Source organism: Aspergillus melleus (assembly GCF_016097325.1).
Source record: "Aspergillus melleus strain CBS 546.65 chromosome Unknown contig9, whole genome shotgun sequence".
Taxonomy (NCBI): Eukaryota; Fungi; Ascomycota; class Eurotiomycetes; order Eurotiales; family Aspergillaceae; genus Aspergillus; species Aspergillus melleus.
Window position 1 is genome coordinate 400,565 of NW_025763378.1, and position 25,240 is coordinate 425,804.

At 41.7% G+C, this 25,240-nt stretch overlaps 5 protein-coding genes across 5 annotated transcripts; 4 read left to right on the top strand and 1 right to left on the bottom strand.

The window, feature by feature from the left end:
- Nucleotides 1–398: 398 nt before the first annotated feature.
- Nucleotides 399–782, bottom strand: LDX57_012827 (uncharacterized protein; the record flags this gene model as incomplete). The annotated part of the gene is made up of 1 exon (XM_046094577.1): nucleotides 399–782. One exon carries the CDS (start codon nucleotides 780–782, stop codon nucleotides 399–401), a length of 384 nt encoding a protein of 127 aa, XP_045950556.1.
- A 1,862-nt stretch (nucleotides 783–2,644) lies between these two features.
- On the top strand, nucleotides 2,645–4,255 carry LDX57_012828 (carboxylesterase/lipase family protein; the record flags this gene model as incomplete). The annotated part of the gene is made up of 1 exon (XM_046094578.1): nucleotides 2,645–4,255. One exon carries the CDS (start codon nucleotides 2,645–2,647, stop codon nucleotides 4,253–4,255), a length of 1,611 nt encoding a protein of 536 aa, XP_045950557.1.
- Nucleotides 4,256–6,191: 1,936 nt separating this feature from the next.
- LDX57_012829 (uncharacterized protein) lies at nucleotides 6,192–8,224 on the top strand (the record flags this gene model as incomplete). Its single annotated transcript, XM_046094579.1, has 4 exons — nucleotides 6,192–6,445; nucleotides 6,514–6,784; nucleotides 6,874–7,219; nucleotides 7,293–8,224. 4 exons carry the CDS (start codon nucleotides 6,192–6,194, stop codon nucleotides 8,222–8,224), a joined length of 1,803 nt encoding a protein of 600 aa, XP_045950558.1.
- Nucleotides 8,225–13,492: 5,268 nt separating this feature from the next.
- Nucleotides 13,493–14,437, top strand: LDX57_012830 (uncharacterized protein; the record flags this gene model as incomplete). The annotated part of the gene is made up of 2 exons (XM_046094580.1): nucleotides 13,493–13,653; nucleotides 13,714–14,437. The coding sequence occupies 2 exons, from the start codon at nucleotides 13,493–13,495 to the stop codon at nucleotides 14,435–14,437; spliced, it is 885 nt and encodes a 294-aa protein (XP_045950559.1).
- Nucleotides 14,133–15,506, top strand: LDX57_012831 (uncharacterized protein). Its single transcript, XM_046094581.1, has 3 exons — nucleotides 14,133–14,597; nucleotides 14,651–15,080; nucleotides 15,153–15,506. Exons 1-3 carry the CDS (start codon nucleotides 14,473–14,475, stop codon nucleotides 15,474–15,476), a joined length of 879 nt encoding a protein of 292 aa, XP_045950560.1. The 5' UTR covers nucleotides 14,133–14,472; the 3' UTR covers nucleotides 15,477–15,506.
- Nucleotides 15,507–25,240: the final 9,734 nt, after the last annotated feature.

Below are 25,240 nucleotides of genomic sequence, written 5' to 3' on the forward strand. Positions count from 1 at the left end.
TCTGCCTACAGACTCCAGAGTACGAATGACAGTCGAGCCGATGGCGATCACACGGCGGCCCTCGCTGCGGGCCTGGTTGATTTGCGCAGCGGCCTTTTTTCCGAGCTGAAAGTACTCGGATGGCACTTTATGATTTTCCACGTCGCCTTCATTGATAACGCGAGATAAAAAGATTTCAGTTGCCCCAACATGGAGTGTGATGTGGGCTATTTCAACCCCCTTTGAGGTCGCCTGGGCAAGAAGTTCTTGGGAGAAATGAAGGCCGGCAGATGGAATCTGCAACGAGCCTGGCACCTTGGCGAATACGGAGCGGTAAGCTTGTGGTTTGTTCTTGAGATACTCTTGCCTGATGTTGATGCCTTCATTCAGACGATGTCCATGCTGCTCCAGGGTTGGTGTCAAAAGCTCTGCAGGCTCGACTTTTCCTTCCAGAGATTGCCAGGCTCTGCCCCTATGAGAGTACAGCTGAGTCGGGTATCATTGTTCGAAACCAGGGTGATACCCGGTTCACCCCACAGTTTAATCGTTTGCACTGCGATGATGACCGTTCTGTCTGGCTCGAGGCCGGATATAGTCAGCTGGGTGGATCCCTCACCATGCTGGAACCACAGCAAATTGGGAAGGAGGTAGCTGTCATTCAATACCAGGAGATCCCCGGGGCGAAGATAGTCGACAATATTGGAGAAAACCGAGTTTTCGACCTTTGCGGCGGAGCGATCCAGTACGATCATTTTTCCGCTGTCGCGACTCTGGCCACGCAGCTCGACGGGGTCATGGGGCATGGCCCCCGGTCAAGAGTGTAATCCAGCTCAATGATTTTCATGATGCTTGATTCACTGGTCTTTAAAAGCTCAGATGATAGAGGAGTGATTAATAAATCTGTGGCATGTGTGCTTATATAACAGATGTGGAGGGATGGTCACTTTCATGTCTGAATCACCCGCCCTAGACCGAAAGATCCACAAAAACAAAGGGCTACATTCCCCTGAATTGTTTTCTTTCTTGTCAGTGGAACAAGACAGAGCATACGTAGGAAGAGAAGAGGGGTAGAGGGGTCAAAGCTGAGAATCGATGCAGCATATGTAGGAAGTTGTGGCAGTTCAGGGGTTAGTAAGAAGTAGCTACAGTAGTTAGTCTGCAGATGTATTACTGTATTATATGCTGTATTAATGTGGCCTTCTCCCGATAGGTATGGCACCTCTCACAAGAATCTGCAAGATTATCCTTCAATGCAGCTTCTCTTGTCCATTTTAGAAACCAGTCTATTCGAGCCTTTCTTCGCCTTTTCTCCAAACAAATAGTTGCCTAATTCTATGTCACAACGAGACAAGGAACTCGCTGAGTTAATATTTCCGTCGTCGGAAATAAGTGGGTAATAGTAGGTGGATCCGCCGCGGAGAAAGCTGCGCCCTCCACGGTCGTAGTTACTGGCCTTGGTTTAGTCGGGAACGCTGAAGAATTCTGTGAATCTGCGGGCTCGGCTCCTCGGAGTTAGTAGTTTACATGGGGTTTTCTAGTTTCCAAAACCCAGATTACAGCACCTATCGGAATACCGAGTTTGTCTCTTGAGCTATGCGCCCAGCGTCTAATTTCCAGATAGGTTCTATTGCGAAGGCACAGCCTAGTTGACTAGATAGTTGTTTTGATATATCCTGGAATGACCAAGGACTGTTCACTTTGCTATCGTCATGAGTACCTACATAGAGCGCTGAAAGTTGAGTCAATACTGTCTGTCGTGATAGACTTTTGTCTATTTGAGATACGGTTGCAAATGCAGCTTGACGCCTATCCCGGCAAAATACCATTAAACTACAAGAGAAAAGTTAATGGAGTGATCCATGAAAAAACGCAAACAGAAAAACAATAATGCCTAGGAGCTTGACAGAAGGTAGCTTCACAGGTGAGAACAGGCTGCGCCAGTGGGTAGGCAGGAAGCCACGGATATACTCCGTAGGAAAGGACCCATCACTGAGGAAACCTAGTTCGCTTTAAACTTTTAAATTAATGCTTGTACCCGCGGAAAGTAGAGCGGGGGAATCGGACTTTCAATAACGGATTCGGAAATATCTGGGCCTGGCTCTAGTTGAAGGCTGAGTGTGAAGGAGTGAGCACAGAAAACGGCTGCCTACTTTGCCTGGTCAATTTCCCAATTCCAGTAAGCTTCGGAAGACCGATACCCCGAAGGATCTTCCATGCGCGGTCATAGAGAATAATATAACAGAGGCGTCAATTTGGAGTGCGGTATTTGGATATTAGTTATGATCTCCGCAGAGAGGCTCCCGCGGAAAACACCATTGCTGTGAGGGTTGAAACGGAACACTGGGAGCTACTGAAAGACAAAAAGGAATGGACAATAAAACCTTTCTCGGTCGTCGCCTTCTCAGTCTATCTCTTTCCGAACCAAAGTTACTCTGTATGCCCCTCACCTTTCTAGGGCTCCACTGCTCGGAGATGTCTACTTCTATTAGCCCAAAAGTCCGAATGGACCGTAACGGTTGGATCGCCTGATACAATGAAACCGAAAGCCATACATAAGAACCCCTGTCGCCGTGTGATCAGATAGCATACTTCATCAGGCATTCCTAGGTCTATTGATCACATCTGAATGCTTTTACCCTTCGTTTTTCGCACGCCATTTTACCCCATGCCGTCCATTCTTCTTACCACCGTGGCACTTTCTGCGCTGTTGAGTCAGGTCCCCGGAGTTTCCGCCGCGCTGTATGATACTGTGATTCACACCAAATATGGACCTGTGCAGGGGTATCCCGCTTTCAACAGCAGCCCTATCAGCGTAAATCTCTCCAACTGGAAGGATATCACTGTATGGAAAGGGATTCCCTTCGCAGCCAGCACTGGCGGTCAGAACCGTTGGAAAGCACCGCAGCCAGCAAAATCCTGGAACGACACCTTGGATGCGAGGGAGTTCGGCAACATCTGCCCGTCGAGTACATCGGGGGCAGCAGGATATACGGTCGATGAGGACTGTCTGAACCTCAATATCTGGAGCGCCGCTAAGAATCCCAATGCAAAGTTGCCCGTCGTGATGTGGAGTTACCCAGCCTATTCCACTGCCGCAATGCCCACCTTCAACGGAGGAGGCATGGCTGACAAGGGGGTAATCTACGTCAACTACAACTACCGAACTGGCCCCCTTGGATGGATGGCTCACCCAGATCTCTCCCGGGAGTTCGAAGCGGTCACTGGCCACAACAGCTCGGGCAACTGGGGCATGCTTGATCAGTTCGCGGCGTTGAGGTGGATTCATGAGAATATCGCCGCCTTCGGAGGTGACCCCCACCATATTACTGTCATGGGACAGTCTGCCGGATCTGCTGCGACACAGCATATTGTGAACAGTCCATTGACGAAGGGTTTGATTGTTGGCGCCATCATCGAGAGTGGTGTGCGCGACCCTCACGATCCGCTCTGTGCCGAGGTCGCCGAGAACTACCGCACGCTCGACTGGGCTGTCAACCAGGGCGTGAAGTATCTTGCCTCCAAGAATGTCAGCTCGATTGCGCAGGCTCGGAAGCTTCCGATGAACGACCTGGTCGAACCGAGTCAGTTTTCGCTGGGCTCGTCGGCTGACTGGGTGTTCACGGCCACTCTGGACTACTATGCGATTCCCTACACCTATGAGAACACTCTCCGGAAGGGCGCCGCGAATGACGTCCCCATAATCACGGGCAATGCAAGGGACGAGAACGACGCTGTTTATGGCCTAAACATCACCGTTTCCCAGTACTTGGAAAACCTGAATTCAACCTTTGGTGCAAAGTTTGGGCAGAAGTTCCTCGCTCTATATCCCGCGACCACTGGCGCAGAAGCCTCCGCCGCCCAGAACCTGCAGTACACCGAGCGCTCCAAGATAGGAACCTGGCGCTGGGCCAACCAGTGGCGCGAATCGGCCAAGAGTCCCGTCTGGACCTATCTCTGGGATCACGCCCCTCCGGGTCAAAATCAGGGTGCCTTCCACATGTCCGAGATCCCTTACGTGCTGAACAATTTGTACGGTGTGGATGCTTATCCCTGGACCGAGGAGGACTACCATATCGCCGCCACTATGAATGCGTACTGGGTGAATTTCATCAAGACCGGCAACCCCAACGGCAAGGGACTAGTGCAATGGGATAGAAATGACCTACAGGACTTGAACACGCAGGAGCTGGGGGGTGGTTGGGGGAAGATGCGTCTGGGTTCGAAGAGCAGGCTGGAGCTTTTTGCCGAATGGTTCAAGACTCTGCCTGCCTATTGAACTCTATCATCATTGGTAAGGCTTGGCAGATGCAGATATTTTCGGCCGTCCCTTAGTCTCCCATCTCTATGGTCAGAAAAGAAGAGGTATTAGAAGTTCTTTCTCGCTATTTTTGTATTATAAGCTGTCAAGATACTTCTTCAAAAGCCTCTTTTAATTTGGATAACTAGTAGAGTTCCTATTGCCATAAAAAATTAACTATAGTAATTAGGGTGAGAAATAACGAACTAAAGCTGTCTGCTTACATTATATATATTGACATGCGTAGTTACTTGATCTGCCATAATAATAGTGCGCAAAAAGGGCCGGCTTCGGAGCACTCTTGCCCGAGATATTGGAGAAATTAATTACTCTGTACAAGTTCTGCAACTTTTTCTAGGCGCCAGCGCCAAGATCAGCAGATTAATCTGATTAGATCATCGGCTAGGAAGGTAGGAAGCGAGCGGTCAATCAAACCATTATACGAACTCTGCCTTCCTTCCGGAATGACCTTCCTCCTATCAAGAGAGCCCTTACTTTTCTTTGAGTGATTTTGATGGAGGCATTAGAGAGGCTGGAGCCGGGGCTGAACGCGGAAAAAGGGGAAAAACAGAGATAGGTCCTACTCCGTACTCCGTTCAAGATCCGGTACTCCGAGTCGGTTAATGATGGTGCCAAGAGTGAAAGATTATACACATTATTCCTAACTGTCTCTCTAGTTTCCTAGGGTGACCCCAGAGGTGTTATGGCTTTTTTTGGCGGGAAGTCTCACGGTGGCTCCTTTGATGCGCTCGGAAAGAATGCGGAGGACCCCAGACTGGTAATCATGTGTCAATGCCGTGGTCGTGATCCCAAAACTCCTGCCATTAGCAAATAGGGTTGATGTCGCTATGGCCCAATTTCTTCTGGAGGTCCGGTTTGTGAGAAAGAATTCCTGGGACTCATCCCGTTCTGACTGCAAAAAACAATCACGAGAGCTCTCTTCCGCCTGTCTCACGAATTACCCCCACAATTTTGCCCAAGATAAACAGGTTCTTATCAATCTAAAGATATTTTGGTTGGTTTGTGGCATACTAACCGCCGATTTCGGGCCCACCCTAGTCGAAAGCTAAACCGGGCATTTGCCCAAAATGGGTTGGTCAATTACATGAGAAGACACCTTCCCTAGCTTAAGGATGGGGGCCGGGCTCGTATCTACGTCTAATCTTCGTTCCAAAACACATTCCCTTCGAGTGGGGTAGCTGTTGCGGTGTAGATCGGACAGGTTGTCTCGAAGCCTCCTAATTAGAGACTATCCCATTCCATGCAATATCGCATTGAAAGCCTGCATTCATTCTAGTTCTTTCGCAGGAATTGTGTCTCTATGCGAAACCTTCCAATCCTCTGCCCCGTCTACGGCAAAATCGGTCTAGGTAGGAGTGGCATGGCAAAGGGTTGTACATCAATGCCCATGGTGCCACTCAAATGGAGATAGGCTAATGCACTCTAGTTGTTGTGCGTTTTGTCTAGCCGCTTGGCTCGGTGAATGGGAGGGTGGTGGCGCTGCGCCGAGTTCAGAGATTTTTTCAGACTGCCGGTCAGAGGGCTTCCATCTGCCAATGACTCGACACCGTTGCTGAATCCTTTTGAGCTTCGGGAATAAACCATGCGTTTATGAAACCAAGAAGCAAAGAGTTGGAGACATACTTTGCGCTAGAGGCTTTCGGCGACTATTGCATTTACTATATTAGGAAAATTAGTCAATGAATCTGATCCTTCTATCGGCCTGTCACCGTCTGGACCAACTGAACAGTACGTTAATTGACCTAAACGGTAAATGTAAAATCCGAGGCCTCGGTTACACTTGAGCCTTCTAGCAGGGCGTTGCAGACTATTTAACCATAACCCTCACCTCTTCTCTGGATGGCTCGCGTTGTTATACCTGAAGTATTTCTATACGTCAAAGCGTTCCGCAGCAATGGCGATTAATAACCGGCTGCAACTGCTCTTTAAACATAAGAAAGCCGACGCAACCCCAGATGCTACATCTAATACTAATAACGACAGCCCGGCTAATCAAAAGACCGCGGATGTATATGACAGGGAAGACGGCCTCGGTGACAAGCCCAGCGATGAAGCTGTCCCGACACAGGATGCCCAAAGCGGTATCCAGAAGATACAAGCTGCGACTCTGGTCTGGAGCCGATGGTCGCTTGCCGGTATTCTGTTCTCGTATGTTTTCTCCGCTGGTCACCGCCACACTTGGGCACTTTTGTACCAACCGCTGAACAGTCTCACAGGCTCTGGCTTGTTACTCTAGCCAACGGTTTCCGGACTGCAATCCAGGCCAGTTTGACACCGTACGCTACTAGCGATTTCCAGAGCCACTCACTCCTTACCGTGATCAATATTGTCTCGGGGGCCATGACATCTGCGCTATATATCCCTGTTGCCAAGTTAGTGGATGTTTGGGGGCGTGCGGAGAGTTGGCTCTTGATGGTGGGATTCTCAACCTTGGGCATGGTCATGATGGCAGCGTCAAAGAACCTCGAAACGTACTGTGCTGCAGATGTATGTGTCGTCCTTTTTCTTTTTCTCTGTTCTTTTTCGAGCACCCTGATCAATACTCTGGCAATGTCTAATCACTACATATGATGCAGGTGTTCTACTCCGTTGGCTTTGGTGGAATGAACTATATTCTCTGCGTCATTGCGGCTGATGTGACGAGCTTAAGGAATCGTGGTATTGCATTCGCATTCACCTCGTCCCCATGGATGATTACAGCTTTCGCCGGCTCCAAAGCCGCCGAGAAATTTCTTATTAATGTCGATTGGCGGTGGGGGTTTGGCGCTTTTGCGATTATCCTTCCCTTCATTGCCTCCCCGGTTTACTTCATTTTGAAGTTCAGCATGAAGAAGGCCGAGAAACAAGGCCTGATCGCTCCCACAGCGCGCAGTGGCCGAACGCTCTCAGAGAACATTCGGTTTTACTTCTTCGAATTTGATCGTAAGTGGAAGCATGATGTAACTCCCCGACAACTTTCTTCGACATCGTGCATTGACTGTGTGGATCTCCATAGTTCCCGGCGTGGTTCTCTTCGCAGCCGGACTGACCGTCTTCCTGCTGCCATTCACTCTGGCCTCCCGTGCTCCCAACGGCTGGGGAACGGATTATATCATCGCCATGATCGTCGTTGGTTTCGTGGTTTTGGTTCTCTTTGCTCTCTATCAGCTATATCTCGCACCTGTTCCTTTTATCAAGCACAAGTTTCTGCTTGACCGCACCATCATCGGTACCTGCCTCCTCAATGCGACCTACCAAATGGCCTACTATTGCTGGAATAGCTATTTTACTTCCTTTCTCCAAGTGGTTAGTAACCTTGGAGTAGCAGAGGCTGGCTATGTGAACAGTACTTTTCAGGTCGTCTCCGGGCTGCTTCTCTTCATGGTTGGTTATGCGATCCGCAAGACGGGCTACTTCCGCTGGCTGCTCTGGATTGGCGTGCCCTTGTATATCTTTGCACAGGGATTGATGATCCATTTCCGACAGCCCAACCAATATATCGGATACATTGTCATGTGCGAGATTTTCATCTCCATCGGCGGCTCCACCTTTATCCTCATCGGGCAGCTATCGGTTCTAGCAGCGGTGGACCACCAACACGTCGCAGCAGCCCTCTCGGTGCTCTTCATCTTTGGTGGCATCGGAGGATCCATCGGCAACGCCATTTCCGGTGCCATCTGGACAAATACCTTCCTGCCTGCGCTGCAACGCAAGCTCCCCGCATCGGCCCTGCCGGATGTTTTGACCATCTATTCCAGTCTCCCTGCACAGCTGGCCTATCCGAAGGGCACCCCGGAACGGCTCGCCATCCAGGAATCTTACGGCTATGCCCAGACGAGGATGCTGGCGGCCGGAACTGGATTGATGGTGGTGTGCTTTGCATGGGTGGCGATGATCCGCAACTATAACGTCAAGAAGATGACACAAACCAAGGGAGTTGTCTTCTAGATCTGGAATTGAACGTGTGGAGCGCTCTAGATAAAATTTAAGTCACGAACAGTAGTTATATGAGGCTGCTGATATAGTGTCCTGTGGGGCCCCTGCAACTATGAGAACTTAAGACATCATGGATACCTAAGTCCAAATGTCTACTGACTGAGTATAGCATATATGTACATTTACGCATGTTCTGCTTAACTTGCAAAAGTATACTATAATGATGGAAATATATTATGTATCGAAGAAGAAAGTTAGCAATCATGCCAAATACATTTTTAATGGCCTTTTTATAGGTGAATAAAAACTGTACCAGGTTAGCTAGCTGGATGTTCGCTTCAAAGCACCCACTCTAGCTTAGAACCATGTTATTAAATTGGGCTGTACAGGATACATTGAACTATCAATAAGTTTTTCAGTTACTGATAAACCTTCGACGCCGTTTGATCTCAATCATATGGATCTATGTGTACTCTTTCAATAATTATAAGGGCTTTCCACAATGTTTCCAGAATGATGAATCCCTGTGTCCTGGCCAAGCGCATTGCGCCAATATCAGCCAATATAGTGCCGGGATTGAATAATCCAGTATTTACCGACCCATTATGGCTCCTGGAATCTGTATAGACGAGTGAGAAATTTGCACAGTCATGAGTAAGGCATGCCGCCTAACTGCCGCAACAGAAACAAAGCATGCGCTTATGCAAGGCTCGAAAATGGCATTCCTTTCCCATGAATACGTCTCTTATATTGTCTCTCCTTCTTGAATCTACCCCAGAAACTGAGATCGCAACTAACAGAGGCTACTACCGACACCCATGAGTATGCGAGTTAAAGATATGATGTCCAGCCAACCTGGCAGTATAAACTCGCAGCTGGGCCCACGAGGGCGACTGAGTTGTAAGGAATACTGATAAGCATTTCTGGTCGGGCTTTTCTTGTTCTTATTTATGATATTATCCGTGGTTGGCACTATCAATATGACATCTCTGGCATCCACCCTCCTATCCTGGATTTAGCAAGGGCTTTGATTTGAGGTTTCCATTTAGAAGACCATAGGTGGGTTCTTAAGCTCCTGGTTAACTCTCCAAAACCTTTATGGTCAGCAACCAGTGCAAGTAGGCCCCTAGATGACGCGACTACGGCAAAAGTCATTGTTATACCCTACTGAAAACATAACTTTTCAGGTATCAGTTGGAACCAAGGAAATAGATTTTGTTAGTGCGCCAACCTGCATGGATTAATCCAACCGTTTAGCCTACAGTAGAATATTCAAGCCCTTCGCCATTATTCGCTCGACTAACATTACAACATGTTAACCCATGACGCTTCCAAGTCAGTAGTTCAATAAGTTGCCTTTTTCTCCGGCAACGGCCCCCAGATGACGAAGTCTCGCAAGCGTGCGCAGTAGGTTTCCCACGAACGAGGCCCCAGTGATGTTGATGATCCCGGTTTCTCCAATGCCTTCATTACTGGCTTGAGTGATAACCACCCGTCGCAATTACCGGGCAGGTTACAAGCTGATAGAACAATGAAAGCTACGTGGTGTTCTCTGACCCTTGAAGTATTTAAAAACTCAATGAAGATAACTCTGAAACATATGCTGGTGGCAACCAGAGGACGCTGCCACGATTTATCGCCCGGTAGTATGGCTCATAATAATTACCGAACGGATTAGATATAGGAGAGTCTGGCTTAGTGGCCGCCCATTTAAGGCAGTCTGGGGCCAGGTATCCTGCTGAAATTAATGTCTTGAGGGCCCCAGTGCCTGAGGAAAGGAGTAGCTTTAAACGCCGGTCATCTTAGACAAGAGGGATCGGAACCAGCTCTAGGGCCGGGACCTTCGGATTAGGCGTCTTAGGGGATTGTAGGACGAAGAGCTTAATGGTATATTAGCTACTACTATCGGATAACTATAGTGATACAATATTTGCGCCGTAATCAATCCTATATGGCTAGAATGCGAGGCAGCTGGGCCCCGAAACAAGTCAGAGAAGTGGTCAGACAAGGGTCCGTTCCATGCATACGGCACGTGGTGGCAATCAACACCTTCTCCGCGGCGATTTTCTATACATATTTACACAGCAGATTTAGTTCAGGGCCCTGTCGAAAAAAAAAATCAATTCCTGCTTGGGAAATATCTCCGACTTTTTTGTTTAATGATGTATGATTGGTGTCGAACTCTGCCTGTGGGTCGTGGAGTCAAATTTATCCACTTTGGCGTCTGCTGACGACCCACCAATGTCCGGTATCTCCGGATTTTGTTCGGATATCTCAGAGTGACAAGCCTTTCTAGGAACCGGACCTTCAGTCTAAAAGCATAAGCCCGGTATCTCCGTTGACCCAAGGGCAAATACCAGTTTTACGAAAGGCTTTAAAGCATACCTGTTTCCCTTCGTTCATCTGTCAAAGCGACATCTTTCCTCGAACATATCAATCAAGAATACATTTTATTGTACTCAAATGCAGCGCTTTGAGCTCAAGCTTCTAAACAACGGCATCGTCTCAGGCGTGCAAGTTATCCCGCCGCTCTCAGCATCATGTGTCAAAAATCGTCCCCTCATTGTTGGTCTTCACGGTGGGTGCTATGATAGTCAGTACTTTCATGGCATTCCCAAGTACTCGGCTTCTTTGGCGAGTGAGGCTTTTGGAGTTCCTTTTGTTTCCATCGATCGTCCATCCTACGGAGGAACCAGTTCCATTTTGCCTGTTCCGGAGGGATCTAATTTCTACCAAGAAACTGGGTTCTGGCTGCATCGCTACATTCTTCCTACACTCTGGTCCGAGATCGGCGCACCAAACCAGTGTAACTCGATTGTTCTTCTGTCCCACAGCTTAGGGGTGATGGGAGGAATCATAGCCGCTGCTATGCACGCGCAAGATGACGCGCCATTGTATCCTCTTGGTGGGCTTATTGCCAGCGGGATGGGGAATAAGCAGTCCACGTTTATGACGGATACCGCTACACCCTTCATAAATATAGATGCCGACCACGTACTATTCCCTCCAGACAAAAAGGATGCGATTATGTTCAAACCAGGAACCACTGTCCCTGAGGTTCTGGAGCTGTGCGAACATCTTAATGCGGTATCCCCGCTTCTTGAAATAGTCCAGTTTCCTGATGTGTGGCTACCGGTTTGGAAGGAGAAGTGGGCTGCCCATGTGTCAGTTCCTGTAATGTTTTCTCTGGTAGAGGATGACCCCTTTTTTACCGTTAATAAGGATGAACTTGAAATCTGTGTGCAAGCATTCAAAAATAGTGTTCGTGTTGATGCGAGTCTCTTGAGAGATGCCCCTCATTGCACGGAACTAAGCCATTGGTCACAAGGGTGGTATGCTCGATGTTTTGGGTTTGCTATGGAATGTTCTGCCAGTTTTGTTATTTCCAATTGAGATGGCATCACCTACGCGAGTATCTCGAAAATGGTTAATGGAACTAAATAGCCTTGGCTTGTTTGTACATACAATACTGTGAGAAGATCAGTTTATATTCTTGAATCTGGTTTAATTACCCAGATTCATTCACAAAGTCAAACTCATCAACGCAGAAATGCAGTACTTTCGTAAAGGTTTCAACGTAGGTCTTCACTTTGTTCATTGACACACTGCTTGGCTTTCTGTTTGGTCCATCCTTCGTATAGGAGAGCAAAGTCCGATGCTTGACGTTATCTTCTCTTTATCAAATATGAAAATGGAACCGCACATCCCGTACAAGTAAAGGCCAGGCTTACAAGTAGATGACCACATATAATTTCTATGGATGTTTATACATCAAATACGGGCTAAGGACACAACCCTGTTTCTTATCGAGTTAGGAAAGGCCAGAGAATAGATATGACTGAGTATGAGCAAGTCGAGTTGTGACTAGAGTGAGCGTTGCATGACATTATGTATATTAAGGAAGTTTGGGCTTGAGTATCAATCTTTCATCAGGTAGTTTGAGGTTAACTTAATAACTGAGATAGGACAGAGGATTTGCTAACTTGGTAGTTGACCCACTAGAGATTCTAGTTTCTGGCCATCAATGTAATGGTCAAGTTTCATCAATGTCAATATCCAATCCCAAGAGATCGAGGGGGAGAAAGGAAACTAAGTTAAATCGACCTACGGTCGCAGCTATGCACGGGCATTCCTGTCTCCCCCCTCCTGGTAGCTATTTTAAGATCATGACTGACAATGGCATGTGGAATGTAAACAAAATTAAATTTCAACGACGTTACTCAGATTCGTTAGGCCGATGATGAGGTCTAAAGCACCGATCATGAAAGGTTATGTATACTAAATTATGCCGACGGCTCGGGGTTCCGTTTAACAGCGGTGGGACATTGTGACCCAGGAAACCTTTTCCGGCGAACGAATGTCACATTTGACAACAGAATTTGAGTACCTGGATCTTCGAAGCAGGAATCTTGGACATAGTCCATGTAATTGACTATTGATCACTATTCGAATAGTTCTGCCGTTAAAACATCATACTTACATAGTTGTGTGTTCTCGACCTGGAAATGAGTCTGCTTCAAGCCTGGACCTGGTTTAATCCTCAGTATGTCATGGAAAAAACTTTCCAGGCCAGGTAAATCCTGCCATGAGCTAGCTGCAGGGAAACCTACGTAAATTCTAAAGTCCTAATTTCCCGAGTAAATGCCGAGAAATGACCTTCAACATCCACCTCCAACTGCAAATTGCCCATAACTGGCCGGTCCCCACGAGCTGCCTTTATTTACCGCCAAAGGAATGGATATTATTGACAGTAATCGACACAAACTTACCATGACGTGCACTGTGTTCAGACCGGCCAATCAAAGTGCACAGAAGTAGCCTGACCCTTCGGCTAATGCAGGTCCGGCAGATGTTGAGCGACCCACGGAGACAGATTGAGTTCAATAGTCATAAAGTTCGGCAGCCTGTTCCTGGTTCCATTACATCACACCACTTTTTTTTCATCTGATCGCAGGCTAATAACAGACTGATTGTCCGATCGATCACTCACCTGGAAAGTTCGACCATGCTGATCCCTCCAATTCAGCTATTTTCAAGGCTTTAATTCTCAATGCATTTGTCAATATCTGGGGTGAACCGTGGATGTCCAACAGCACGCACTATTGTCCTCGTGCCCGAGCTTGAAGATCTGCAACCATGCGTCATCTTTATCTGCTCGTGCGGCCTGGGCCCGATTGACAGCCAAATACTCATTCTCGGCATATTTTTTCTCTTTCCATCCTCTTCGTGTCTCATCATTCAGTCATTGCAAAGAATTCTCATTGTCTTGAGAACGCTACCATGGATATCCCTCCTATTCCAGATAATCGACCTCGGCCTCATCGCTCCCATCACTCGTCTTCAATACTGTCGGATGTTCCCACAATCCAAGTTTCGAACCAGGAGCAATCAGTCACAACGTTTGAAACATCTAGTCAGAATTTCTCACTGGATGAGCAATGGTATGCACAGAAGGCAACAATCCATTCGCTGTAGGCGCAAGCAGCTAATACACGGTGCAGCCGACCGGCGTCAAGCACGAGTGAACTCAGGTCTCAGCCATCCGTCAAATCGCTTAATCGCCAATACACAATAAACGAACTCCCCGTTCTCCAAGAAACCAATCCCTACAATGGAGCCGAAGAATTCAATACAGTCAACGAGGAAGGATCCTTCGATCTCGTCGCTCCATATGAGGGCGACGGAATTCCTCTTCACAGCCTCGAGTGTCAAGCCGATTTGATGTTCTCTGCGCGACACATGGTTGCGATTCTGTCAAATCCGCGATACTTGGCGCGCTTTCGGGACTTTTTGGCTGAAGAGCGTCCACAGTCGATACCTACATTAACCTATTACCTCAATGCATGCAAAGCACTCAAAGCCATCCAGTATGCGAACGCTTTAATACGACTATCAGTTGATATACCTACCGCTGGTGTCAAGCAGTCCAGCCCCATCGGCATTGTCGAGAGTCCTGCTCTTGAAAAGCGCGTACAAGATGCACTGATTGCGCTGACAGCGGAAGAACTACCGGACTTCATTACGGCAACCTGTATCAATATAACCAGTAAAGTGGTCGAAGAACGGATACGTGGAACGCTCCCAGATCGGTTCAGAGGAACGGCGGACGCATTGGCCGAGGTATTTTGTTTGACGGATCCTTCGCGCCCGGATAACCCGATCATCTTTGCTTCGGAGGGTGAGTGTTTCCTCGGACGAGGGATGATTAGATTTCGCGAGTACTGATATTTGTAGAATTCCATCGCACGACTCAATACGGTATGGACTATGTGCTGGGGCGAAACTGTCGTTTCTTGCAAGGGCCGCAGACGAATTCCAACAGCGTGCGACGACTTCGCGAAGCGATCAAAGAAGGACGACATCATTCGGAGCTCTTCCTGAACTAGTATGCCTTTCTCAAAATCTCCTTTGTGCCTAAAGCGCTCACAAATTGTATAGTCGCCGCGACGGATCCCCATTCATGAACCTCCTTCAATGCGCCCCTCTTTGCGACAGCCAAGGCAAAATTCGGTACTTCATCGGCGCTCAAATCGATGTATCAGGATTGGCAATGGATGGCGCACAGATGGAGTCTTTACTGAACCTCAAGGCGCAAATCGATTCATCCGACAGAGAAGGTGGCTCTGATAACTATCGGCAAGAATCGAAGAGCGAATTTCAACAGCTTGGGGAACTATTCAGTCCGAAAGAACTGCGCAATGTCAATGAGCACGGAGGGAGCCTCTTCCAGCCCGTTCTCGACGCCGGTGGCCGCACCTGGTTAATGCCGGAATCACCTCGAGAGACGGAGGGTGAAGTGCGCATTGGCAGCAGCGTGCCGACAGCACCAACTCCCAGCAGCGGTTCTCTGGTTGGAGTTTATAGACATGTATGTCCCAAACTTCTTCCAGGAGTACTGATGCAACGTTGGAGGACGCTACTAACGGAGTGATTTATGTAGTACCTGTTAGTCCGACCATACCCATCTCTCCGAGTCCTCTTCACGTCGCCTTCCCTTCGAATCCCTGGTATACTTCAATCGTCATTCTTTGCGCGTATTGCAGAGTCGATAGAAAGAGATGAATTGCACCATGCTATGATGGCCGGACGGAGTGTCACGGCGCGTGTCTTTTGGGTGACTAAGAACAAGGATCAAGGGCGTCCTCGATGGGTCCATTGTACTCCGCTGCTGGCTAACAACGGACAAGTGGGTGTATGGATGGTGGTAATCGTTGACGATGAGAATGAGCATGTACGTTGGAAGGGGAGCTGGCCGTCATCTTGAAAAAAAAATAAGATCATCGCTTCCTCTTTGATCTCCATGTATATATACACTCTTTTCACTCTAATTGCCTAATCAATAATTGATCTATATCGATTCAACCTGACTATTTTAACAGATTATTTTAGAACCGTGGATGGGTGCGCTGCTCAAACACAATCTCTTTGACGCCATGAGTTAATTACTTCAATCCTTCCTGAGGAATAAGCGATATAAAATCTTTGACGAGTCTTTGTTCCCATGTCACTTCAAAGTTGACAGCGACCCCTAAAGAGACGTGCGGATAAAGCAAACAGCCACTTGATGTGCGGGTAACAATAAATTATTAGCACCGACAATGAGAGCCGGTATTGATAACGAACATCGAATTCGTACCAGGAAATATCCGTGTAGATATGGGTAAAACCTCTCCTGGCATACATCATACCGGATGTTGTCCTAAAAATGATGACTAATAAGGAAATCCCCTGAAACTGTGATTTCTGAAAGCTAGATTTCTGGGATCTAAACAATGAGAGTCCAACATAAGTATAGCCTTAAACCACGTTGAACCTGCTCTAGCCTACCAACCCAACCGTCACTTCATACATCAATTGAACTTTTTCGAAATTACCCATCTATACTACTACAGCCGGTATGAACCAGCGAATCGAAGCCATGGCATCCTCCCCGATGAAACAAAATGCACTTACTAAGAAATTCTTCGATCGCCGGGATAGGATGGTGAAGGACGGTATTCAGTTTCTGGACCTAAACTCGCCCTTCGAGGTTGTCCTATACCGTACTTGATCACCTGACGCACGCCCCCACCTGACGCACGAAAATCGATTCTACACCGATATTTTGATTATCTTTAAACCTCAATATCATCATCAATATGGCTCCTATTGACGAGGCGATTGCAGAATTAAACTCCCTGAAGCTTGAAGATAGACCTACTCTTACTTTTATTGCGAAAAAGTATGGAATTCATAGGTCAACGCTATCAAGAAGATTCCGCGGCGTTCAGCATTCCAAAGATGAGCAATACCAGAATCAACGATTGCTTAATGATCGACAAGCGAAAGTGCTTATTTCTAATATCAATCGATTGAGCGAGAAAGACCTTTATATATCATTTGAAATGCTGCGAAATCTAGCTCACGAGATCTCTGGTAATCGTCCTGGAAAACAGTGGCCGAGCCGCTTTATAAAACGATATAATGATGATCTTATTTCTCGTTATACAACTGGGATTGACTCTTCTCGAAAAAAGGCTGATTCTACGTTGAATTACGCATTATATTTTGAACTTTTGACTTGCAAGATTTCGGAATACGATATACAGCAGGAAGATATCTATAATATGGACGAGAAAGGTTTCTTGATCGGAATGCTTAATAAAGCGAAAAAAATCTTTTCTAAATCATTATACGAGAAGAATAGAATGAAACAACGACTTCAGAATGGAAATCGAGAATAAATTACAACGCTCGCCTGTATCTGCGCGGATGGGATCTCGCTATCTCCAGGTTTTATATATCAAGCAGCCTTTTCAAAGCTTCAAGATTTCTGATTGCAGGATTTCGATCCTTCTTTTCATTCTTGCTTCTTTACATTCTCACTTTCAGGATGAACGAATGACGAATTAGAATACGCATGACTACGAGATATATTCGATTGAGAGACAAAAGCGAAAACGAGACGGCATTGAAGACTTCTTATTTTTAACAGTCACGGATCTCATGTTAATATGAAATTTTTCGAATACTGCGAAGCAAATAAGATCCTTTTAATGACTTATCCGCCTCATTCTACGCATTCGTTCCAGCCACTTGACATTGGAATCTTCGGGCCTCTCTCTACAGCGTATAGTGAAAGATTGAAACGATTTTTTCATGAATCTCAAGATCTTTGTCATATTACAAAAAGAGATTTCTTTTGCCTCTTTTGGCCGTCATGAGAGAGCGCTTTATCTAATAAAAATATCGCTTCTTCGTGAAAATCAGTAGACGTTTGACCGTTGAATCCTGATATCGTTTTATCACAATTTAATCGAAATGACAATAATCGACCATTTTCTAATGAATCATCTCGCTCAGTGCTTGGTGCAGAGGATTGGAGAAAGATTGAAAGACTTCTTAAGCATAACTATAGTTGTTGACTTATATAATCAAAAGGCAAAAAAATTGAGTTCGACGATGCATCATTTCTCTACAAAAAATGTCCTCTTAAAACTACGCTGCCAAAGCCTTGAAGAGGCCCTTTTTCAAAAAAAAAAAAGAAGCGTCAGCGAGACAAACCTCTTTTATCTGAATCACGGGTCCCTGAAAACGGCTACGCGGTGTTTTACTTTTCTAAGAAGATTCAGCAAGCTCGTGACTTTCAAACAGAAAGAGATGAGACTGTACAGCTCGCTAAGGCTTCAAAAGAAGAAAAAAGGCTTCGTAAGCAGCGAGAGAAGCAAGATCAAAGGCTTTTAATTGAAGAGCGTAAACGAATCCGCGTTTTAAATCGAGAAACGCGGGTTCGTGAGGCAGAGGCAAGAAAGCAGAAAAAGCGGGATGATCAGCTCGCTAAGCAAGCTGATATACAGCTTCAAAATGACTTCAATATTGCTCAGACAGGCGAGAATAAGGTCTCTGTAACTCCAAAGGCAAAGAAATCGAGTGGTAGAGCTGCTGCAGAACCTGAGGTTGTTGATGAGGTCCCCCCAACGCTCAATCGCCGCGGTAAACAGATCCGCCTGCCTGAGCGCTTTCGGCAGTAAAAAATGTTGTAAATAGTTTCAGTATAATGCATTGATTCATCCTTCTAAAAATCTCTGTATAATACTGAATGTGTGTGGTTGTAGAGCTTCATTTCTATATAGGTGCTGAGGTAAAATTCGTGCGTCAGGTGGGGGCGTGCGTCAGGTGATCAAGTACGGTATAACGTAATCAACGGACGAGCGACGAATACGGGCGAGCAACGAGTTTTGTGTCGCGCCCATTACTAAATGAAGCTATTCAATCATCAACTCCGTTGAATTGATTAGATAAATATATAAAAAGATAATTATTTATTAAGGCAATTTCAAATTGTATATCCAACTATCCCACAATCATTACAACGTTGCGAAACTTGTCAACAAAACTAGACTTCCGCACAACCCAACATAACCCGGACCCAACCCGGACCCAACCCGGGCTGGGTTGGGTTTTGGGTCGAAGACTCCGACCCAGCGTTGGGTCCGGGTTGGAATTGGGTAACCCAGCCTGGGTCCGGGGCCCCAACTTGGGTTACAAACAATGCAAACATAAATTATGCAAAAATACATATGTTCTAGAGTTGTTTTTACTATATTACTTAGAGTAATATTTGTATCTAAATTATATTATATAATTATAATAACATACTAAAAGCTATAATATATAGAAAAGATAATTTTATTAATATTTATTAAAATATATAGTATATAAAAAAGTAGTGTGTCTATACTCTATGAATTATATATATCTTTAAAATCATTATAAAAATATATCCCGCTTTTTTTATTTAATGTTTATTATAATATTTATATGATATATACTAATAAATAGTTATTCTAAATATATATTACTTAATATAAAAGGCTATTACCTATATAGAAAGCTAATATACGATGTATTAGACAATACTAATGTATAATTTATAATCATTTTATATAGATTTTTATGCAAAAATTGGGTCGAATTGGGTTATATTGGGTTTTATTGGGGCCCCAATATTGGGTCCGGGTTGGGTCCGGGTTAGAGAAGTTCAACCCGGACCCAGGCTGGGTTGGGTTTTGGGTCGAGATCTTCGACCCAAGTTGGGTTATGCGGAAGTCTAAACAAAACATCGAAATAGATTCTTCAAACTATTCATTAAACCGTGTATCAAGCTGCTAAACGCAATTTTGATCTTTTTATACATTAAAAAACCGGTCATTATCTAATTCAACACGCTTTCTTGTCTTCCTCCGACTTTGTCATCCATTTTCAGTTTGTAAAGTTTTAATTCGTTCTTCTAAAATGAACTGGATTTGCATTGTCATTTGCATCATTTTCTCAAGATGTTGAATATGAACAATCAGACTATTAAAAAATTACCGCTTTTTATTAAAACTGTTTTGTAGATTTCGGATCTTTTGATCTAATTGACGAGTATTTTGCGGAATCTGAAAAACAGAGAATATTGAGCCTTCAACTAATGATAATGCAGATATAAATGTCACGGTGCAGACCTTGATGTCTGAGGCACCTTCTAACTATGGCCCGGAAGGCCATATTATCCGTTCCGGGATCTGCATATCTTCCCGCTTGCTTGAGAATCCTGTTGTAACTTTTTGAACTACATCTTGTCTATCAACCTGTATATAACTTGATTCTGTAGCAATTCAGAAATACTGTGAGCTATTAATCTATCTGCTTGCCATTAGCTCTATCACTTCCGTCAGTTCGCATCTTGACACTACGTAATTTCCATCCTTAAAGCTGGTGTCCGCCCGAAAATGACAGCTATTCCAAATCCCCCGTCTTTCCCGAACAACCCAAAAGAACTAGCCCAGCATGTTGTTGAACATATCTCGGAATGATATAGTTATTGTGAAAAGATTCATTCTTATGCAATAAATGCCGATCAGAATCTTAATAAAAAAGAATTATTGTTAGCTTTTTAGATTAAATAATTTCAACAAAAAAAATAAAGATAATTCATCAACTGATTGAAGTTATAAATGCCTGCAATATAGCTCTTAAAGAAAGAGATCAAGTTATAAAAAAACAAAATTAGATTATTCAGATAATTATATCGATAATTAACATTCTGATCCAGATCTCTAAATCATTCATTGAAAAATCTTTAATTATTTCAACAAAAACATCTACATCAATCAATTTTGGATCTTCTGTTTTTGCTTATCTTTCCGAACATCTGTCCAATTCCGATAAATTTGAAGATATCCGATCAGATCTTCGTTGTTTTATTTTTCAAATTAAAAAAAAATGACTGTTAATCACAATCGTTTTTCAATATTTCAAACTCACATAATCTACATTTTTAATCGTCTGAAGAAGCTGCTCTATATTTAAATCTTATTGTATATCAAAGACAAAATCTGTCAATTGAATGATTATATCAATATCTTGAAAATATTGGATCGAATCTATAATAATCCAAATTGCATCTATAACGCCCGAACTGTTTTTTATAACTTGCAATAAAAAAATCAAAAATTTTTTGTTTTTTTTGCTGAATTTCAACGCCTTGTTATGGAGAAAAAAATCGCTAAAAATAGTCTTTTTACATTTCTTGAAAAAGTTATAAATTAAAAATTAAAAGATATGATAATATATCAAGAACTTTTTATTGGCAATTATATCGATCTTGCTATTTTTTTATAGAAATTCAAAAATCACCGCAAACAATATATCTAAAATTAATCTTGAAAACCAATCCCCGATATTCAAAATTTCTCGCGTCGTCTTATCACCGAAAATCTCAGAAACTTGTTCTAAAATGTCATTGCTAAAACATCTAAATCTGTTTTAGCTATTTTTAATCTCGATATTATAAATCTCTCTTTCACACATCACCCGTTCTCTAGATCTCGTGATTCAACCCGCAAAAAACAGAGTGAATGTTTTTGTTGCGATTTTAATCAACATTTTATTAAGAATTGCCCCGAGTCTGATAATCGCATTTATCAAATTAACTATACTGTCTGTCTTGTCTCACTTTTTAGAACTATTTCACTTTTTAAAAAATAATCATCTGCCTCTATACCGCATCTTATATCTCAAAATCCGCCTGTATCTTCTTCAATTCAAACCTCCCAATCTCGCGCTATGCTCCAGCCCGAACGATTATATTCCTCAAATCCGAACAAACAATTAAAAAAAATCAATCTAACTTAAATCGCAATCAAACGGATCTTCCCACGCGAATATATCAAATATCTAAAACTGCTATTAAAAGACTTTCAATCGAAAAAAAATTCCAAAAAATTAACTTATTGATTATTTCTATTATTTTAAATCCCGAACAAAACAAAATTGTTATTTACATTATATTTGATATTGACTGTTCTATATCCCGTGTTATAAATAAAAACTAAATCGAAACCCATCATTTAACTCTATATCTCTTGAACAAGTCTAAGCCTATAATGGATTTTGATGATTGTGAAAACGAAATTGATATTATTATTTATTATATCCGCATGATCCTAAAAACTCATGATCATGTCAAAAAGAATGTCTTATTTCTAATTATTCAATTAACATATTTCTTTGTTATTATTGATTTATCATAACTAAAGATTCATGATTTTTGCATAAATTTTGCAAAACATACTCTCCAATTTTTTAGATTATATTGTCAGAAACATTACAATATTTCAATCCAATCTGTTAAAATCCAAATCTTGCATGATGTCTCTGCCCGAGCTAGATCCACGAATCTGAAGGTTTTTAAATCTTTAAAAAATCGAGATTTTCAAATAGTCTCATTAACTACTTGCGTTACATACATCCGTAAAAAAAATAAAGTCTATGCTTTAACAATTGAACAAATTGATAAAGCAATTCAGATTATTTTTAAATTATCTGAATTTGAGCTTTCAAATAAATTTAAAAACTTTGCAGATATTTTTTTTTCAAAAAAAACAAAAAAAAATTTTTCACACCGAGATTACAACCATACAATTATTCTTGAATCAAAAAAAAAGACTCTCATTTAGACCATTTTACAATATATCTCGAAAGAAACTCTTAGCATTTTGAAAATAATTATTAAAAAATTTAAAAAAAAGATTTATTCGTCTAAATTCTTCGCCTGCTGCATCTTCAATTCTATTCATAAAAAAATCAAACAAAAATTTACACTTTTGTGTCAATTATCGAACCCTAAATGCAATTATTATCAAAAATCGATATTCGTTATCTCTTGTAAAAAAAACCTTGAACAATCTCAAAGACATGCGTTATTTTATCAAAATCAATATTATTAACACATTTAACAATCTCCGTGTTAAAAATAAACAGAAATGATTGACTGTCTTTCAAACCTATTTAAATCTATATAAATTTTTAATAATACCCTTTGAACTGACAAAAGCTTCTGAAACATTTCAACAATATATAAATAATATCTTGCGAAATTACTTTAATGTTTTTTATACTATTTACTTGAACAATATTCTGATCTATAACCGCATTCACTTCAAACATATGAAGCATGTCCGTTTAATTTTTCAAAAATTACAAAACGCTAGCTTGTATGCAAAGCTTTTTAAATGCAAATTCGCAATTTCCGAAATTAAATTCTTGGATTTAATTATCAACCGAAAAAACATTCAAATAGATTCTACAAAAATTGACACAATTATTAATTAATTCATTCTTACTTGTGTAACAGATGTACAAACGTTTCTGAGATTTGACAATTTTTATTGCCAATTTATTAAAGATTTTTCAAAATTTATTGTTCCGCTTGTTGCCTTGACTCGAAAAAATGTCCCGTGAGAATAAACATCTATTTGTCAAAAAATTTTAAATAATCTAAAAAGAACTTTTATTGATGTCTTGATCTTACAATTATTTAATTAAATTCATGACATTATCTTAGAAATTGATATCTCTAATTATATATTTGTTGAAATCTTATTTCAATACAAAAATGATAAAATATTACATTTTATTGCGTTCTTTTCAAAAAAACATTTTCCGATTAAATGCAATTATAAGATTTATAACAAAAAATTACTCACTATTATTTAATATTTCGAAAAATAACACTTCAAACTCGAAAAAACTTCTTCATTTATTCAAATTATTTTTGATTATCGCAATCTGAAATATTTTATGTCGACAAAATTTCTGAATTGTTATCAAATTTATTGATTCAAATTTTTATCTTATTTTAATTTTAAAATTATTTATCGACCTGAAAAATATAAAATAAAATCTAATAATTTAATCAAAAAATTAAAAGATCTTTTCAAGAAAAAAAATGAACGTCTGTTACATTAAAACCAAATTGTTCTAAAACGTGAAAATCTTAATCTATTTAATCTGATTAAATCAATCAATTCATTTAAATCAATTAGTCTGTCTGAATCAACCAGCTCGCTTAAATCAATCAACCAACCTAAATCAACTAACCCGCTTAAATCAACAAGCCTGCCTGAACCAATTGATTCATCTGAGAATCTCGAAATCTCACACACAAATAAGATTTCTAATTGATCAGCCCTTATTATTAGAATCCGAACTCGAAAAATTGTTACTTTTGAAAATAAACAAAACCTACAACTACCTCCTAAGATACAATTCCGCCTACATGAAATCTATGAAAAAGACAAAAAAATCTAAAATATTTTAAAAATCTTGACTATAAATAAAAATCATTATTTAAAAATCACTCTGACCGCCTGCGAGCGAAAAAACAATTTTTTATTTTATGAAAATCGTTTATAAATCTCTGACAATAATCAACTAAAAACAGATTTAATCTGTCTAATTTATAACAAATCTGCATCCGAACATCCAAAAAAAACTCAAACATATAAACTTTTGTTCTAAAATTATTATTAATTCAATATATATAAATATATAACCCAATAAACAATAAACTGCCATATCTATCACCACATAATCTCGTCTTATAAAACGAAACAAGATATCCTGAAACCTCTATCTGTACTTGAATGCGTCTAAAAAGATATTTCTATAAATTTTATCATGCATCTATTTGAAAGCGAGAGCTACAACATAATCTTAATTATTGTGAACTGTCTAACTAAAATAAAATATTTGATTTCATGCAATTTAACTGTCAATGCTCCAATTGTAATCGCGATATACATGCAACATATATAAAAATTACATAAATTATCTCAATCGATCTTGTTCAATAAAGATTTTCAATTTATTGCTCAATTCTGGAAACATTTGATTAAACGCTTAGATATCACCAACAAATTATCAACTACTTATCATTCTGAGACCAACAGTCAAACTGAATATGTAAATGTCATGTTAAAACAATATTTGCAAATTTACGTGAATTATTTGCAAAATAATTGAAATATCTGACTTCCCTTGACTAAATTTACTCTAAATATTACGCATTCTAAATCTATCAAGACAATTCCATTTTTTATAAATTATAAATTCTATTTCCGTATAAGATTTGAATCAATACTTATCGAGAATCATCGTAATCGCAATTAACTCATTATTCGAAATACAGAACAATTTATTATCTGAATACAAATTATTATAAAATTTGCTTATACAAAAATGTTATCAACTCAAATCTGTTACATTAAACAAATTAATAAACGACACCATTTCGTCCAAAGATTCAAAAAAGACCAGTTAGTATAACTAGATACTCGCCATATTAAAACTTTACAATCTAACAAAAAGCTGGATTGGAATATCTTGGATCCATATTGTATTGAAGAAATTATTAACTCGCACGTTTATTGTTTGAAGTTCCCGCCTAACATAAAAATACATCTTATATTTAATGTTAATCTATTTATTTTTGTCTGCCCAAAATTTCTATTTAATCAACATCATTTCTCGCCACCGCACATGGAAATCAATAAACTGAAAAAATGAAAAATCAAAAATATCTTTGATTCGTTTTAAAACCATCGCGGCCGTAGCCACCGCCTGATCTATATTATCAAATAGATTAAATACATGGACCCTATCGCTGAATTTGTTGAATATTTTAAATACGCAAAACAAATTATTCAAAACTATCACCATCGA